Source organism: Notamacropus eugenii, chromosome 2 (genome assembly GCF_028372415.1).
Source record: "Notamacropus eugenii isolate mMacEug1 chromosome 2, mMacEug1.pri_v2, whole genome shotgun sequence".
NCBI classification, from domain to species: Eukaryota; Metazoa; Chordata; class Mammalia; order Diprotodontia; family Macropodidae; genus Notamacropus; species Notamacropus eugenii.
In genome coordinates, this window is record NC_092873.1 from 18769746 (window position 1) to 18786469 (window position 16724).

Below are 16724 nucleotides of genomic sequence, written 5' to 3' on the forward strand. Positions count from 1 at the left end.
GAAGGGCCCCTGCCCGGGGCTGGGCAACGAGCCCGGCACCCACGTGCAGCCCAGGGAGGGCAGCGCGCCTGGCACCGCCCCCTACCCTCTCGAGGAGCGGCTTCCCTTCCGCCGCGGGCCAAACGCCTGGGCGGGGCGGAGCCTCTGCGGCGCGCTCCCGCGGCAGCGCGCGCCCGCTCGGACAGCGTGCCCCGAGGAAGGCTAGGGCGGCCAACGGCCCCGCCGGCAGGGGGCGCTCCACGCTCGTTCTCCTGGGGGGCGGGGCCAGGCCCCGCCCCCTGCGCTCGGGAGCGCGCCTCCATCCCCCCCCCCCCTCCCCGACGGAGCGGCGGCAAGCGGCGGGCGGCGCGAGGCGGCTCCTCCGCGCGTGCGCGGAGCCCCAGCAGCGGTAGCAGCGGCCCCAGCGGTCCCCGAGGCGGCGGCGGCTCCAGCGGAGGCGGCAGCGGCGGCAGGCTCCCCGGGGCGGGCCATGGCGGAGCGCGGAGGGGCCGGCGGCGGCAGCGCGGCCGGGGCGGGGGGCTTCGGGGGCGCGGGGCCGCGAGGCCCCGGGGCCGCCCATTCCCCGCCGCCGACGCCGCCCCAGGCCCCGCAGCCCCCGGCCCCGGCCGCGGCCCCGGCCGCCTCGGCCACGTCCTCCACGTCGGCGGCCGCCTCGGCCTCGTCCAGCTCGGCCGCCGGGCCCGGGGCCTCGGGCCCCCCCGCCCCCGGCCCCGGCCCCGCCGCCCCCGGGCGGCCCCCCGCCGCCGGGCCCGCGCCCGCCCCGGTGCAGATGAACCTGTACGCCACCTGGGAGGTGGACCGGAGCTCGGCCAGCTGCGTGCCCAGGTGAGGGGCAGGGAGGGGCGGGGGCGAGGACACGGCCCGGCTGCCGCTTGTCATCTTGGTGCGCCCTCAGCGTTGTCGCCGTGGGCATGGAGGTGCCCTGCCGTCCTGCCAGCCCCCCGAGAGCCCGGAGCTGGGTGCCAGCGTCCGGGAGCGCCCAGGGCCTGTTGTGCCAGCTGTAGATGGGGCTGATGAGCCCTGCGCGGGCTGCCCGGAGCATCCAGACAAGTGGCTCCATGTGCAGCCTGAGCCGTGCCCTCCTGTTGGGACTTTGGGACACTTCCTGCGGCTCCCCGTGGCCCTCTCTTCCTTTCGGAGTTTGCTTCTCCCTCCTCCCCAGACTCCCTTCGGGGACCTGTTGCCCTCCCAGCTCCGGGTGCACAGCAGGCCCTTGGTACATGCTGCTTTGCAGCTGCTGATGGAAGCGCCCCCCAGGCCTTCCTGGTGCATCCTTGTCTTGGCAGGGAGCTTTACATGTTAGGGGGTCCCAGTGCCCTGGAGGCTGTCCCTTCTGTTCAGACACTGAGGCTCCCCCAGGTAGGTGACACAACCCGAGGCCTCTGGCTCCAGATCATCCCTGTTCCCCCACTTCATCTTCTTGCAAAATTTTCCAGGGATCCCTCCCAGTCTGCCGATGCCCAGTGTGCTTCCCTGTTCCCCAGGTCCCTCTTCCTGTGCCTTGCCCGGGTGCTGCTCTGGTCTGTGGGCCTTCTGCCAGGGAAGTTCAGAGGGATTCCCCTCTGCCGACCCAGTAGCCCAAAGTGTGCGGTGGTTTTTCTTTTCTTGAGAAGGAAACCTGTGGAAAACAGGGCCCAGGGCCTGCAGGAGCAAGAGGCTTCCCCCTCCAGGAGGCCCAGGCAGTGCCCAGAGGGGTACCTGTTGGCTAACTCAGGGAGGATTCCCTGCAGCTCAGCCTGCCACAGATCCCTAAGGGCAGGGCCTGGTCCTGCCTTTCTCCCCTGCTGGCATGCAGTAGGTGTTTCATCAGTGCTGAGTCTTGGGTGCTGCATGTAGACTGCAGGCCTGTGCTTCTGGGCCCACAAGGGAGAGCCTTCCCACTGTCTAGTTACTGTCCTTTTGGCAGCACCCCCTTCATTTTGCCTTCTGCTTTCTCATCTCTCCATCTTTCCCCTTTTCTGGGTGGTTTATTTTATGAACTCCAAGAGCTTAATTTAGCTTGTTTTGTGCCAGCCTAGCTCAGCACCCCCAGAGGTGGGTGCTTCGTATTTTGTGATATTCTTGGCGATTGTGGGCCCTGCCCCTCTTTCCGTCCAGGCTGACCATAATAGAATTGTTTAGATGCACCCCCGTTGACCTTGGAGTTCCTGCTAACTGTGGTGTTGGGTGTGCCCCGTGTCAGTGCTGCCTGCCCACCCTGACTGCCATCGTGAGGTTTAGCTGGTGACATCCAGACAGCTGCCTGGACACAGCTTGTGGGGTTGGAAAGGCACAAGCAACTGGCAAGATGGGGGCATCAGTACAGTGGGGGCCCACAGCCTCTGGTAAGGAGACCGGGGGACTCTCAAAAGTCCAAGAGCTTCAGGCAGGGCAGCTCCCTTGTCTGCACTTGTGGCCACGTCATACGTACTGTAATTTCAGGCCCTGACCCGTCTACTGGCCAGCTCCCTGATGGTGTCCCAGGGCCCACCCATCTCCCTGTGGAACAGTTGGCCAGGAAGGAAGATGACATCCTTCGGGGGCAAAGGAAGTCGACTTTCCAACTGTTAAATATCTCTGGCCAGTTAATTCTGAGGTCTCTGCCCTTGTGCTTATGTGAGGAGGCATTCATCAGATGCCCAGCCTGGGCAGTTCCAGGGCATGGGCCGAAAGCCCCTGACTGGCATAAAGCAGAGAAGACCCCCAGAGTTAACTTTGTACTCAGGACCCGAGGGGAGAACCATGGCCCTTGGTGAAGGGTGCACAGTAACGTTACCAATATCTCTGCTGATTTCTGTTTGCAGAAAGCAGAAGGTTGCATGGCTCTTTGGTTGCCCTGCCTCATGATGTGGCTCTCTGCTACCATTTGCTGTCGGGCATTTGCCAAGCAAGATGTCAGTGGTCAGTTGTCAGGAGCCTCTGGACGTCTTCCCCTCCATGATAGGGACATAAGTGGGACATTTTTACCTGATGTCTGTTCTCTCCTTGTTTGGAGTTACTGGGTTTGGAAGACACAAGAAGGGTTGAATTTATTATTATGCAATGTCTCTTCAGTGGCCTGTACCCATGGCATGAGCAGCCCCAGTCATTTTTCCCCTTGGGCCGAGTTCTCCAAGGCGGTTGCTTCAGGTGAGGCCTGATTGATGGGGAAAGTGGAGGTAGAGCTGGCAGGGCTGCCTTCCAGTAGTTGGGTGATTTGGGGGAAGCTGAAGCCATGTTGGGGTGGCCTTTATTTGGGTTTCTTGAGGGAGCCTGTTGACTGTTGGGGTTTCAATCTCTGATACTTCAGTCAGTCACATCGGGCCTTTGTGTTGGTCAACTTGGACAGAGACTGAGGATGGAGAACGATTGCCAGATACATTGTGTTTAATACCAAAGGGCAGGATAATGCAAGAAATGAGACCCAATGGACTTTCTGTTTTCAAGGGATTTTCAAGGGTTTTAAAAGCTGTCTTATCTTGGAAGACTTGGATTTCCAGAGGGCCAGGGTAGTAACAGAATATTGGGCCTCTATCAGTGTAACTCTATCCACAGCCCCCAGTGAATCTCAGATTCCTGGGCAGAGAGAAAATTACTTTTTTGGAGCCTGTCTCCCCATGGATTGATTTACCCACACCTGGGTGGCTCCTAACTTGGATTTCTTACTTTGGATTTTCTGATTGTTTAAGGAAGTCTCCCCTGTTGTGTTTGAGGAGCCCTCTTGGTGAGCTTAGAAGGAGAGGAGGTGGCCCCGGGGGGGGAGGGGGACCTCACATCTGGAATGAGCGACTAGCTCAGGGTTTCCTTGGAGATGGGCAGCAGCCTTGTGAGATGGGGGACTTGGTCAGGGCCCCCAGGTAGTCGGAGGACTCCAGTCTTCCTCATCCGGGGTCTCTGAATCAAATTGGGGCTCTGAGTTGTCCCTAGAGTGATTTCTTTCTGGGATCCCCTAGGCTTGGGGAAGCTCCCCAAGGACTGCTAGGATTCTCAGTCTCTAGTCTCAGATACTGGGCCCCAAAAGGGACTGTTGGAGGGTCCTGGATGTTTGTCCTGATGTTCTCATCATCCTGGAGGCAAAGAGGCTTGAGCTGTGCTCCCTTTCACCTGCTAGAAACCAGTGCCCAGGGCCCTTGGAGCCTCACCCAGGCCGGGTCACTCTGTCCTGTAGAGACAGGCTTCGATGGGGATGCCCCGAATGCCCCGCTGGCCATTTTTGTTCTTAATCTTGGCTCACGTACTTTTTTTTTTTTTTAGTTTCAGATGCTCCCGGTTTGTTGTGGTCCCAGACCTTGCGTTACCTATGGCCTAGTTAGAGTATGGGGTAGTACCTCATCCTAGGTTGTGAGAGAGGGATAGGGTGGCTGTTCTGCCCCTGCAGGCTTGGCTGAAGGGCCATCACCAGAGAGCTCTGGGTGTTTCCCCCGAGGTGTTTCCAGGCTTGGGCTGTATAGTTCATTGGCGCTTGTTGGTTGTCAGCACTTAATAAATATTCCTTGATTGGAGGGAGAGATGGTGAAGCTTTGGAAATTTCTGGCTCTGGTGCTCGTGCTGAGGAGTGCTGGGGCACAGTGGGCAGGTGCTGGGTTTGGGTTGGGCTTTGTGCTTGTGCCTGTATGGAATTCTTGGGACACTAAGGGGCAGGATGTTTGAGTTCTCCTTCTGGTTCTGCCATGGAAGCTGGTGGTAAATGTTTTTGGTTCTCACTGCTTTGTCTTTGAGGGTGATGGTCCCTGTTACTTTAGACCTGTTATTCGTTCTTTTAACTCCTTTTGGGGAGGAAGGGCAAACAGCAGGTGCTGTTTTGGTCATTTTTTCCCTCTTTCCTATGAATGTATGTTCAGAGCAGGGGCTTCTAGATAGTCTTCTGGGGGCAGGATTCTGCTTTGTGGGTGAACTACACCAGACTAGGACGTGCACAGTCATGATGTTTTAATGCAGTTCCCACCACAGGCCAGCTCTCTCTGATGGGCTTTGCTCAGCCATCCAATGACTGTCTCCCTCTGGAGTAAGATGATGGATATGGACGGTGGAACCGACCCACAGTCTTTTCCGGAATGCTCTTCAGAATGTCTTGCTTTGCTCCCACCTGTAGTGGAGACGACAGACAAGTCTCTGGACAGTGGAGTCCGGCAGCTCCCACCAGCTGTCATCTCTCACCTATAGAATTCTGAGCTGGTTTGTTTTTTTTGAGAGGGAGGACTGGGCCTTCCTCTGCCTCCTCCTTTTGTCCTTGGTACACTCTTATTTTGAGAAGGAGGGGAGGTGGAGGCACAAGAGCTTTACCTCATTTGTCTTTCCCTCTGTCCATCCAGGCAGTTGAGGTTGGTCACATGTCACAGGAGACCTTCTCAGCAGCCTCCTGAGGCTGGTACCACAGGACAGATGAGGCAGCTAAGACTGGTTAGGTGACTTGCTTAGAGTCACACAGCATGTTTGTGCTCCATTTCCTGTGTTGTGCAGGGGCTTCCCGGGGCTGGAATGCTACGACAAAGCACTCAGGCCCTTGGTGCTTCCCCTCCAGGTAGGCCCCAGGATTTACTGCATGGCTTCTGGGCTGACTAGGTATTAGGTAGATTTCCCACACTAGAAGTTCTTCTAGGCTACATGGATGTTCATGGAATGAATGATGGCTTCTTTGTATGAGGATTTCATGTATGTTATCAATCCTGATAACACTATAGTGTTGCCAGGCCAAGAATTATGTTCCACTTTAAAGATAAGGAGACTGAGGTTCAGAAGGAAAAACCCCTTGCCTTGTGGCCCTGGCAATAAGTAGTAGAAAACTAGGCCCCAAGCTCAGGGACTGTCACTCGTGGCCTGGGCTGTGTCCCTCCTGAGAATGGCTGCCACTTGTGGCCTCCAGAGCATTGCTCTGGCCCTTGGAGACTCTCTGGAAACCTTTCTCTCTGCAGCAGCTGTGCAGAGTGTGAGATGAAGGAGAACATGCTTTTAAAGCAGTTCAGCTTCTTAGCAGCAGTGGTGTCTGAGTGGCTGTGTGTCCTGGTTCTGACAGCGACTTGGATTTCTTCTATTTGACCCATTTGGACAGAATTGGATACAGGGAATAGAAATTGCCAAGAGGGAGATTGAGTCTGGCTGTTGGGACAGACCTTCCCCAAAGCCTGGCTGTCTCCACAGGGGACGTGGGGTCAGCCTTCCTGGAGGCCTTTGGGCAGAGGGTCAGGGGGGTCTCCTTCCACATCCCATTATTCTCTAATCTTTCTCAAAGATTGCTCTGTCCCATTTATCTTTTCTCTGGGCAGTGATCGCTGAGACTGCCGCTGTTGGGGCTGAGATAGGAAGCATCAGCTCTGTTGCTCAGTGACCATGCCTGGCCAGCCATCCGCCAGCCTCTCTGACTGCAAGACTCAGGTTCTTTACTCTCCCACCTCCCACCATCCCTATTTTTCTCTCTAATCCAGCTCTTCAAGTCATCCCAAAACTTCCTCCTCCTCACAGTTGACATCTAATGAATTCCAAGGATGGTCTGTCCCCATTCTAGCAGGAACCTCAGAGGCCACCTGGGCCTACTCTCCCATTTTACAGAGGAGAGGCCTGGCCCAGCAATGGGAAGGGATTTTCCCAAGGTCACCATGGTCATAAGGGACGGAGCTGGAATTTCAGCCCACTTGTCCTCCAGGAGGTTGCTTTGTGTTCCCTCAGGCCCTTCCCCACCCATCTCAGCCTGTAGAAATCCTATCTGTCCTTCATGGCCTGGCCCCAGGCTCCTCTTCCCCTCCTTTCTCTCACCCCATCGTTCCTGTCAGAAGTGAGCACTTCCCTTTTCTGAACTCCTGTAGGGCCATGAGGCCTGTGACACTTACAGGTGTGGGACCATGCACAAGGCAAAGCTCTTCTCACACACTAGTGTGTGGCTTCTCAGGAGCAATCTATGCAGTCTATCCCGAAAGTGTGAGGTATATCTAACCATTCCGGGGGGCCTGTCCACGAAGGCCAGGCAACCTTGCAGATCGGGAGCCTCAGTAGCCTGGCCAGAAGTGGGGGCAGCACAGAGCATCCGAGGGCTTCAGTCCATCGCTTCGGTGCTTCCTTTTTTTTATGGAAAAAGAGTTTATCAATATTTTGTTGTTTTTGTATGATGTACATGTGTAACCCCCCCTCTTTCTCTTTCTTTCTCTCTCTCTCTCGCTCTTGCTCTCTCTCTTTCTCTCTCTCTCTTTCTCTCTCGCTCTTGCGCTCTCTTGCTCTCTCCCAGACATCTCTTATAACAAAGAAAGTAGAAAAAGGATAAAAAAAAAAAATTCAAAAAAATTAACCAAGTTTTGAAAAACATCTACTATTATTCCACACATACAGTAACCCCCCCTCCCCTGCAAAGTTACAGGGTGGGGGCAGGGCAAGGTCTATGTGAGTCTCCCAGCAGGAGGACAGCCGCTCTGCCCCTTGCTGCCAGGGCTACCCTCTCACTGCCTTCCTGGACTATCAGCCGAGTCTCCTAACTGGTTTCTCAACTTCTCCTGTCTCCTCACACCAGCTACCCCAATGACATCAGAGTTCAGAGCAGGACACAAGCCAGCTGTCTTATTGTCCTATGCCATTTTCTTGTCGGCCCTCTTTTGTGTACCTTGTCCTTGAGGGGCTGCTTGGGTCCCCTCAGCTCTTCCCCACCTGCCTTTTGCTCTGCCTGGATTGTCTTCCCCACCATCTCAGCCTGTGGAAATTTCAGCTGTCCTTCAGGGCCCAGTTTCAGGGTCCCTATCTCCCCCTCACCCAGTATTCAGGAGTCCGTTCAGGATGCCTGTCAGAAATGACCTCTTCCCTTTTCTGAACTTCTACAGAGCCACAAGTCCTGGGGCTGGAGTCAGGAAGACCTGAGTTAAAATTCTACCCAAGATACTTATTTGCTGTTGAATCCTGGCAAGTCAGTTCACAGCTCTTTGCCTCAGTTTCCCCAGCTGTAAAATTCAGATAATACCAGCACTTCCCTCACAGGGTTGTTGTAAAGCTCAAACTAGTTAATATTTGCAAAGTCCTTCGCACGTTGCCTGACGTTGCCTTCCTCTTCCTTCCTTCCCCTTGCCTTTGTATTATACCTTCTCTCCCTAATTCCACGGGACTTTGCCTCAGTCCATCAGCCCCTCACACAGGCTTATACACTTCATATGTCTCAGGGACAGAATGTGGCCTTTGTCATAACTAAAGAATAGGCAGGCCTTTGCCAAACTTTTAAGCCTCCATTTTTTTCCTTCTTAGCGTCAGACACACATTATTGCTGAAAGGAATCTTCCTGGCCCAGTTTTCTCCTTTTGCCCAACATGTGCAGTTGAAGGTCCTGCCCTCTCTGGGCCAGACTCAGCTTGCTCAGCATTTTTGTTCTTGGAGGTCATGACTGGGCCAAGCTCTTACCAGCTCCCATGAACAGAAGAGATGGGGGAGGCCCCTGCCTGTCAAACCCAACTCTGTTTTGGACCCCCCTTGCCTGGATGGCTCTTTCAGGCCCAATGGGCCAGATTCCTCCAGGAAAAACGGTAGTCATCCTAAGAAGGGCAGATTTTATAGTGAAATCCCTGCAGTATGTATGCCTCCTTCCCCTGGACTGTTCTCCCATGTTCTGACAAAGCCCCTTTGGGGGAACGGCACAGTCCAGATAGATTAAGATTCCAGCTAACTGAAAGCCTTTGGAATTGAGAGCTAGCAGGTATTGGAAAGATCGGACAGCTGACAGACATTGAATCAGGTCAGTTTTCCCGGCCTTCTCAGACAGAGCTGCTGAACATTTGGTCCTTTTTGAAGACTTGTGGTTACTGTAATGAGAGTGTCACCCCTAGTTGTTCCATGCTAAAGGGAGAACATGAAGGTGTATGGGTGGCAGTGGAAGAGCTCAGGCCCAGCATCTGATTTGGTGTGCCCATCTCTAGCAACACTTCTGTTCTTTCAGTCAAGTCCTTTAGACTTCAGGCTAGTTATGGTGCTAGACAGGTCAGATGTTGGTGCCTTCATAAGCCAAGAGCCTTCTTAGAAGAAGAGCTTCCAGTTGTTTCATTAAGTCAGTGTTGAAGCGTTGTGGGCTGATCAGTGGCGTTCTGAAATCTGTGTGATGTGCATCCATTTTCCCATCTGTCAAATGGCAGCACCTTTTCTTACCTCCTGGGGATGCCATGAAGGGGAACCAAGTGTCTGTTAAGAGCTTCGAGCTCTTGTATTAACTGAAGTTGTGATTAGTGCAAGACTCCTTTGAAACATGGTGGTGGCATCAGCTGGGACTCGCCATGGTAGGCCTGATGTGCACAACAGAACATGGGCCCAACTCGCCATTATTAGGCTTTTGCTAGAAGTCTTCAGCCAAAAGCCCACTGGCATTATCTGCTTTGATGGCCATATGAAAGCCTCTGAAAAATGGACTGAGGCCCTAACCTGTGCCAGCTTATTCCTCCCCATATTCTTGCTTCATGCCATCAGTCATTCTTGAAATGAAGAGGAGCTTCTTTGAGCCCCCCACCATGTGTCAGTGGGCCTGGCCCAGGCAGGTGGTGGTGTCTGTCTGCCCCAGTTTATAGGAAACCCTATAGTTTATAGGGTCTTGTTCAGAAGGCCCCTTCCCCTCCTCCACTCGGTCCTCTTACTTCCCAGCTTCCCTCATGGCCATCTCCTACACCCCAGGGATTCTCCTTTTGAAATTACTCTTTATAATAATTGCCAGTGTTCATGGAGTACTCTCAGGTTTGCAGAATGCCTTACCTTCATTAACTCACTTTATCCACACAGCTACCTGGGAAGGGTGATGCTATTTTATCCCCATTTGACAGATGAGGAAACTGAGGAGGCACAGAGAGGTCAGGACACTTGCCCAGGGCTAGGCAGTATCTGAGGCTGGATTTGAACCTGGGTTCTTCTGCAGCCCAGGAACTGCACTACCCAGCTGTTGTGTTCCTTCATAATATGGCAGCTTCTTGAGAGCAGGAACTGTTCCCTCTGTAGGGAATGTTAACGATGGTTTCTTGTATGGCTTCTCAGTTTGAGTTAAGGTCAGGTCATCGAATCAGACATTTATTGAGCATCTGTATGTGGCAGGCCCTGTAGAAATAATGCTGGAAAGCACCCTGGTCCTTGTCCTCCAGAGGCACAGGTTGTATCTTGGGCTGGCTAAAAGGCCCAGAGCATTCCTCTGTGGATATTTGATGGCTCCTTTTGTCCTGAGGGCCGTTGTCCCCAGGCACTGTTAGAATTGGAGCCTCTTGGGGGCAGGGATGGGGCTGGTGTCTACTTTATTGCCTGTGCAGCCCAAGGCCTCTAAAGTCCATGATCCCTGGAACCCCAGGATCATGTGACCTATGGCCCCTGTAGCCCTCTCCCTTGGCATCCTCTAGGACTCCACCGAGCTTTCTCTAGAGACCTCAGGAAGCCCCAGGAGCTTTCTGAGCAGGTGCATAACATGGTCAGGCATGAGCTTTCTCTTGCAGTCTCCTGTCCAGTCAGGGCCAGTGAGGGGCTGAATGAGTCCCATGGACGTGTTGGGGATGGGAGCCGATGTAGGAGAGGCAGACGTTCCAGCACTGGGCAGCTGCTTCAGTATGGGAGGTTGGGCAGAGAATGGAGTTGAGGAAGATTCTGGGTCGGTGGATGAAAGGATGGCCGTGTCCTTGATGGAGATAGGGAACTTTGGAATAAGATGGGTTTGGGAAAGCCTGTGGCCAGCAGGCAGAGAGAGGAGGAGCTGGGAGCCAGCTGTGCAGTGCCAGCCCTTGTGGGTCCTGTAGGTAGGAAGGGGAGCCAGAGAAGTTTCCCTACACCTTCAAAGGGAAGACTGGAGCAGAGGGTGGGTGGGAGCATCACTTGCTAAAGGCAGGTCAGGAAGAAAGGCAGCTTAAGAGATCCTCGGTCACTGTAGAGAGAGCTGCTCCGGTGAACAAGGCCACAAGGACTAGACCCAGAACGCTCCCTGCCCTCCCAGAGCACACAGTCTGATAATGCAGATAGGATAAATAGAAATAGATAACCAACGGGAAAGTGCTAATGAGCATTTGGGGGAGAAGGTCCAGACCAGGTTGCAGAGGGCTCATGAGTGACTGAGAAGAAAGGCAGCTGTGATCAGCACTTTCCTCGGACTTTGGCTGTTGAAGAGCAGCTTGAGATCCCTGGACACCTTTGTTATTGACAAGGAAGGAGTCGGTGGGTAGGAAGATGTTGAGAGTTAGAGGGAGGGAGGGAGATGGTTGTAGAACCAGCCAAAAGAAAGGAGGGGAGACCACAAAGAGAGGAAAGAGGGCATCAAAGACTGGAGGGCTAGGAGAGGGTGTGGATGGGGGGGTGGGCATCCCCATGAGTAGCCTTTGTTTTCTCAGAAAAATATGAGGAGAGTCAACTGAGGAGCAGGAGTGGAGAAGACAGAGGCCTTGGAACAGCTGAGTGGGGAGTGGGGTGGAGGCGGCTTGGGAAAAGTAAAGAGCTTGGAAGGCCGAATTGAGATGAGTTAACCTGAATTTGTAGACTCGATCAGGATAGTGGGGGACCTCTTCTGGTAAGGTCAGGGTTCAACAGAACCTGAGTGGGGACGGGACAAGGGGGTGGGGAAGGTTTTTTTTTTTTTTAATTATTATTTATTTTCAGTGCTCTACAATCACTTCCACATATATTCGATTTTTTCCCCCTTCCCTCCACTCTTCCCCCCTACCTTCCCACTCCTGAAACGGCATACAGTTTTATATAGGTTCTACACATACATTCCTACTAATTACATTTTCACCTTAGTCATGTTGCATAGAAGAATTAAAATGAATGGGAAATCATAAAACAAACCAAAATGTAATGCAAAAGAAAATGATCTCTCATTCTGCGATCGAATTCCATAGTTCTGTCTCTGGATGTGGAAGGCGTTTTGCCTTAAGAGACCACTGGGAATTTTTTAAGTCCTTGCATTGCAATGAAGTTCTAAGTCTACCAGAAAAATTCCTCACACGCTGGTTGTTGCTGTGTACAAAGTTCTCCTGGTTCTGCTCGTTTCACTCACCATCAGTTTATATAAGTCCTTCCAGACCTCTCTGAAGTCTTCCTGTTCAGAATTTCTTATAGCACAATAGCATTCCATTACATTCATATACCACAACTTGTTCAGCCATTCCCCAGTTGATGGGCATCCCCTTGATTTCCAGTTTTTGGCCACCACAAAGAGAGCTGCTATAAATATTTTTGTACACGTGGGACCCTTTCCCATTTTTATGATCTCTTGGGGATACAGTCTTAGAAGTGGTATTGCTAGGTCAAAGGGTATGCGTATTTTTGTAGCCCTTTGGGCATAGTTCCAAATTGCTCTCCAGAATGGTTGGATCAGCCTACAGCTCTACCAACAAAGAATTAGGTGTTCCAACCCTCCCACATCTTCTCGAATATTTATCATCTTCCTGTTTTGACATGTTAGCCAATCTGATATGTGTGATGTGGTACCTCAGAGTTGTTTTGATTTGCATCTCTCTGATCAATAGTGATTTAGAGCATTTTTTTCATATGACTATAGATATCTTTAATTTTTTCCTCTGAAAACTGCCTGTTTTGCTTTGACCGTTTGTCAATTGGGGAATGACTTGTATTGTACATTTCACTCAGTTCTCTCTATATTCTAGAAATGAGGCCTTTATCACAGACACTAATTGCAAAAGTTCTTTCCCAGTTTTCTGTTTTGGGGAAAGGTTTTGAAAGTAGAGGAGAATCTAAGGTCAGACTGGCTAATAGGGTCAAGACTGGTGAGAGCACACCGATAGTGGAGGTCCCGAGGAGGGGAGGGGATGAGGTTTGGAGAGAAGGCTTCCAAATTCTTGATTCTGGGCTTGTGGAGGCCTTGGCTTTGGAGGGGATCTCACCATCATGTGCTGACAAGCCCCATGGAAGAGAGGAGGAAGAAGGAGGCATCGTGTTTTGAGATGGGGGTAGAAGGCTGCTGTGCTCAAGATGAGATGGCTTATCTGGAGGGAAGGAACCTCTCGTTGGGGGCAACACACGTAGCTGGACAAGTGTGGATGGGCTGTGTCACTGTCTAACCAACATTCCAGTTGGTTAGATCATGGCCTTGTTGGAATATTTGAGAGTCATTATTAGCATTTCTTAGTGAAAATGAGCTTGGGAACTTGAGATATGTGGGTGACGTCTTGGGCAGAGTGTCGTACTTCTCCGACTCAGTTTCTTTTCCTTCTTAGGAGGTTGGATTAGATGGTTTCTCTAACAACCCATGAAGCTATGACTGATTTTTTCAGAGAGAAAATATTCTTAGTTTTGCTCTTGGCAGTTGGAAATCAGTACCCTAGGGAGTTCAGAGCTTGAGAATTAATTTTGTTACAGCTCTGTAGTGGTTGTTTTACACTCCAGGCTATAATAGGTTCATTGGAACAGCTCTTCTGGCCTTCAGGACTGTCTGCATTTGCCTTGTGATCCTGACTTGTGTATTGGTTTCTGGTGAGCCCTGGGACCAAGAGGGAGGCCTCAGGTCCTGCTCCCCAGCAGTCACTTGGCCAATTCAGCAAATGTTTATTGTTGTCTTTGGGGCGTGCCCAACTTTTTGTTAACCCCATTTTGGGGTTTTCTTGGCAGAGATACTGGAGTGGTTTGCTATTTCCTTCTCCAGCTCATTTTACAGATGAAGAAACTGAGGCAAACAGGGTGAAGTGACTTGCCCAGAGTCATAGGCTGGATTTGAGTTTAGGAAGAAGAGTCTTCCTGACTCCAAGCTGGGCATTCTATCCAGTGCTTCACCTAGCTGCCACCATGGGAGAAAGACAGTATGCAAAAGGATGCTGAAAAGGAGGGACTGGGTGGGGTGACCACCTGGAGTAGGGGATGTGATGTTCTGTGGAAAATGGGAGAGTTTGGGCAGAGTTTGAGGGGAGAGGCCATCAAGAGTGAGTGGGGAAGTTGCTGAGTTCATCTGCCTGTTGATGAGATTTCAGATGATTGATCAGCGCCAAGCCAAGCTGAGCTGCAGATGGAAAATGGAATAGTATTGATTGACCAATTTAGGGGGTTGTACCAGCTGTGCTCCAAGGCCCCCCTCAAGTCCCTCAGGCCTGCACCGTTTTTCCTGCTTCTTCAGCCAGCCTGCCTTTGGACTGCTCAGGCTCTGGGGGCCTGAAACAGCTTTGGAAGAGGCGGCTTCTGTGGCACAGGAGCTGATTTGGCTGATCAGGAACAGAAAGCTATTTTTGAATTGGAAAGGAAAAAGCATGAGATTCTTCCGCTATCACTAAATGCCAAATTGTATTTTATTGGTGCGGTGGAGAGGTGCATTGACTCCTCTCTTGGGCCTCACTGATACCTGCCTACCTTTGGAAAGAGCTCTGTTCTGTGATCAAGGGGTGTCTGGGTTCAAATCCCATTTCTCCTGCTTTTTCACCATGTGACCACGGGAAATCCCTTCCCCTCCCTGGGCCTCCTCCATTTCTTTGTCTGTAAGATGAGGGACTAGATGCCCTGAAATGTCTCTTCCAGTTCTAGAGCTGTGAGCCAGCTGGTGACCTCTAGCCTCATGGATTATAATAAGCACCACTCTGCCTGCCTCATCCTGAAGGCTAGGCCCTCTCGGCTTCCTTCCCTACAAAAACTCTGAGTCCTAGAATTCTGAGCCCCCCAGATCCCCCTCTTCTAGAGCTTGGGCTTGTCCCCATCTATGTACTTTGCTCATGGGTGCTGAGGCCCTACAGCAGCTTCTGTCAGTCCAGAAAACATTTCAGGGCTGAATCTGGGCACCATCTCTCTGTGGAAGCTCACCTCATGCCCATGGCTGTCCCTGAGGCCACCTTCTCCCCTGAAAGCCATTGGTCATAGACTTTCCTAATTCTCTAGGCCAGATCACTTGACTCCAGGTTCCCCATTCTCTTCTTACCTCCCAGAAATTCCACACAGATTAAGGAGAGAATTCTCGAAGCAGTTTTGTGGGCCTCAGTTCAAAGGTATAGGGGCCTCTAGGAGAGTCAGATTAGGGCCTGCTTGCCCTTGAACTGGAGGCAGCTCAGAATAGTCCAAGCCCACAGAGGGCTTTGCCAGTGCCCAGAAGAAGTGGGCAGGCAGGCAGCTTGGAGGCTGCCTCAGTCCTGGCCAGTGGGGCCCCTTATTGCCTGGAGCCAGCCCAGTGCCAGATCGGGGAGCTAGAAGGCCTGCAGTCTCCCCCAAACCATTGCTAGTTGGACTTTTCCCATGTCCCAAAGTTCCTGTGGTTTTATTTAGTGTTAGCTATTTCTAATGCCAAGTTTTACACCCTGGAAAATTGAGTTTTTATTTGAGTATCCTGCCTAGGATTCTGTTTTATCAATAGAAATTTTTTCCACAATTTTACTTTCTAAGTCAGTAGAAGACAGTTTTCTGTTCATCCAGTTGACAATCCCTTGTTAAAAAAAGGATGATTTTGACATTTTAGGTTCTGTGTAACTTTGTCCTGACTTGATGTTAACCGTTTGTATAGAGATGCCAGGATACAAAGTTTCAAGGCTGCCCTCCCACCCAGACTCACTGGGGAGTCACTTGGGCAGCATATCTTCCTTCCTGGGTCTAAACTTAAGCTCTACTTTGATGTGTTAGTGGGAAAGAAGAGTATGTTGTGTGGGCAGAGACCCATAACAATGTGACCACGTTGATTTCTTTAAAATCTTTGTCTCCAAAAGGTACTGGGAGTAATTCCCAGCCAGCTGCTGTGTCTGCCTGGTGTTCTTAGGAAGTTGGTTTCTGCGAGGAAGAAAAAAGGCCAATATGTGAGCAGGTCGAGGCAGTTACAGAGATTATTGTGAATACCTGTTCTGGGCCAGGTACAGAACAGGAGCCTTTTCCACAAGGAGTGTGGGGGAAAAGATGATGTATCAGTCAGCAGCAAACTTTTATTGTCTGCTGTGTGCCAGACCCTGTAAAACCACATCATGGGCAACACTATCAAAGCAACATAGAACTCAGTGCTCAGAAAAGGCCAGGGACAAAGAGGGCAAGAATAGTGCTGGGGAGACCAGGGCCAGAGAGCTAGCTGTTCTAGTGATCCCAGTGCAAGGCAATGAGCTGTGAATGAACTGGCCAGATGGTGACTAATGGGTGAACTGGGGAGATGAATGAGGTGCCATTGACCTCCTGGGAAGCTGGTGAGAACAGCTGGGTCTTTTGTTTATTTTTTGAGGGGGTGGGCTGTGTGTTGGGGAAGATGGCTGGGACCTGAATGTTGCAGTGTCCAACAGGGAGGATTGATAGTGCTGCTCTAATCAGGACAGATAGCTGATTATGTGACCCGAGGGAGGGTACAGTCGAAACCATGAGAATGGACAGGCTTACAATTCCCTTCCCTCTGGGACGTACCTATCGATAGCTAATGTTTGTAGCACTGTGCTTCCAGTGAAAGAATTGTTACTGTATCCTAGTCCTGAGTGACGTCTTTTAAAAATCTGCCCATTTTGCAGAAGCATTTGTGGGGATGACGGTCTTTTCTAAGGATTTTTTTAAATAATCTTTCAAGAAAAATTATTTAGTATTTTATCTTGCCCTAGTTACATTAAAAACAGCTTTTCACACTGGTTTTTGAAAATCTGAGTTCCACATTCTCCCCCCGCCCCCATGAGAAGGCAAGCAGTTTGATATAGGTAACACTTGTGTAGTCATGTAAAACATACTTCCATATTAAGAAAAGAAAGAAAGATAACGGACCAGAAAAACCAAAAACAAATCCAAGGAAAAGAAAGTTCAAAAAATACGTTTTGATCCGTATTCAGATTCCATGAGTTCTTTCTCTCGGAATGGATAGCGTTCTTCATTGGAAGTCCTTCAGAGCTGTCTTGTACACACTGTACACA

General features: G+C 51.5%; 1 protein-coding gene across 1 annotated transcript in view; it reads left to right on the top strand.

The window, feature by feature from the left end:
• The first annotated feature begins 454 nt into the window (after positions 1–454).
• Positions 455–16724, top strand: part of PACS1 (phosphofurin acidic cluster sorting protein 1) — a 90421-nt gene continuing 74151 nt past the window's right edge. The window contains exon 1 of the mRNA XM_072639156.1: positions 455–825. Within this exon, the coding sequence (XP_072495257.1) occupies positions 470–825 (356 nt within the window). The 5' untranslated portion in view covers positions 455–469. The remainder of the gene's footprint in view (positions 826–16724) is intronic.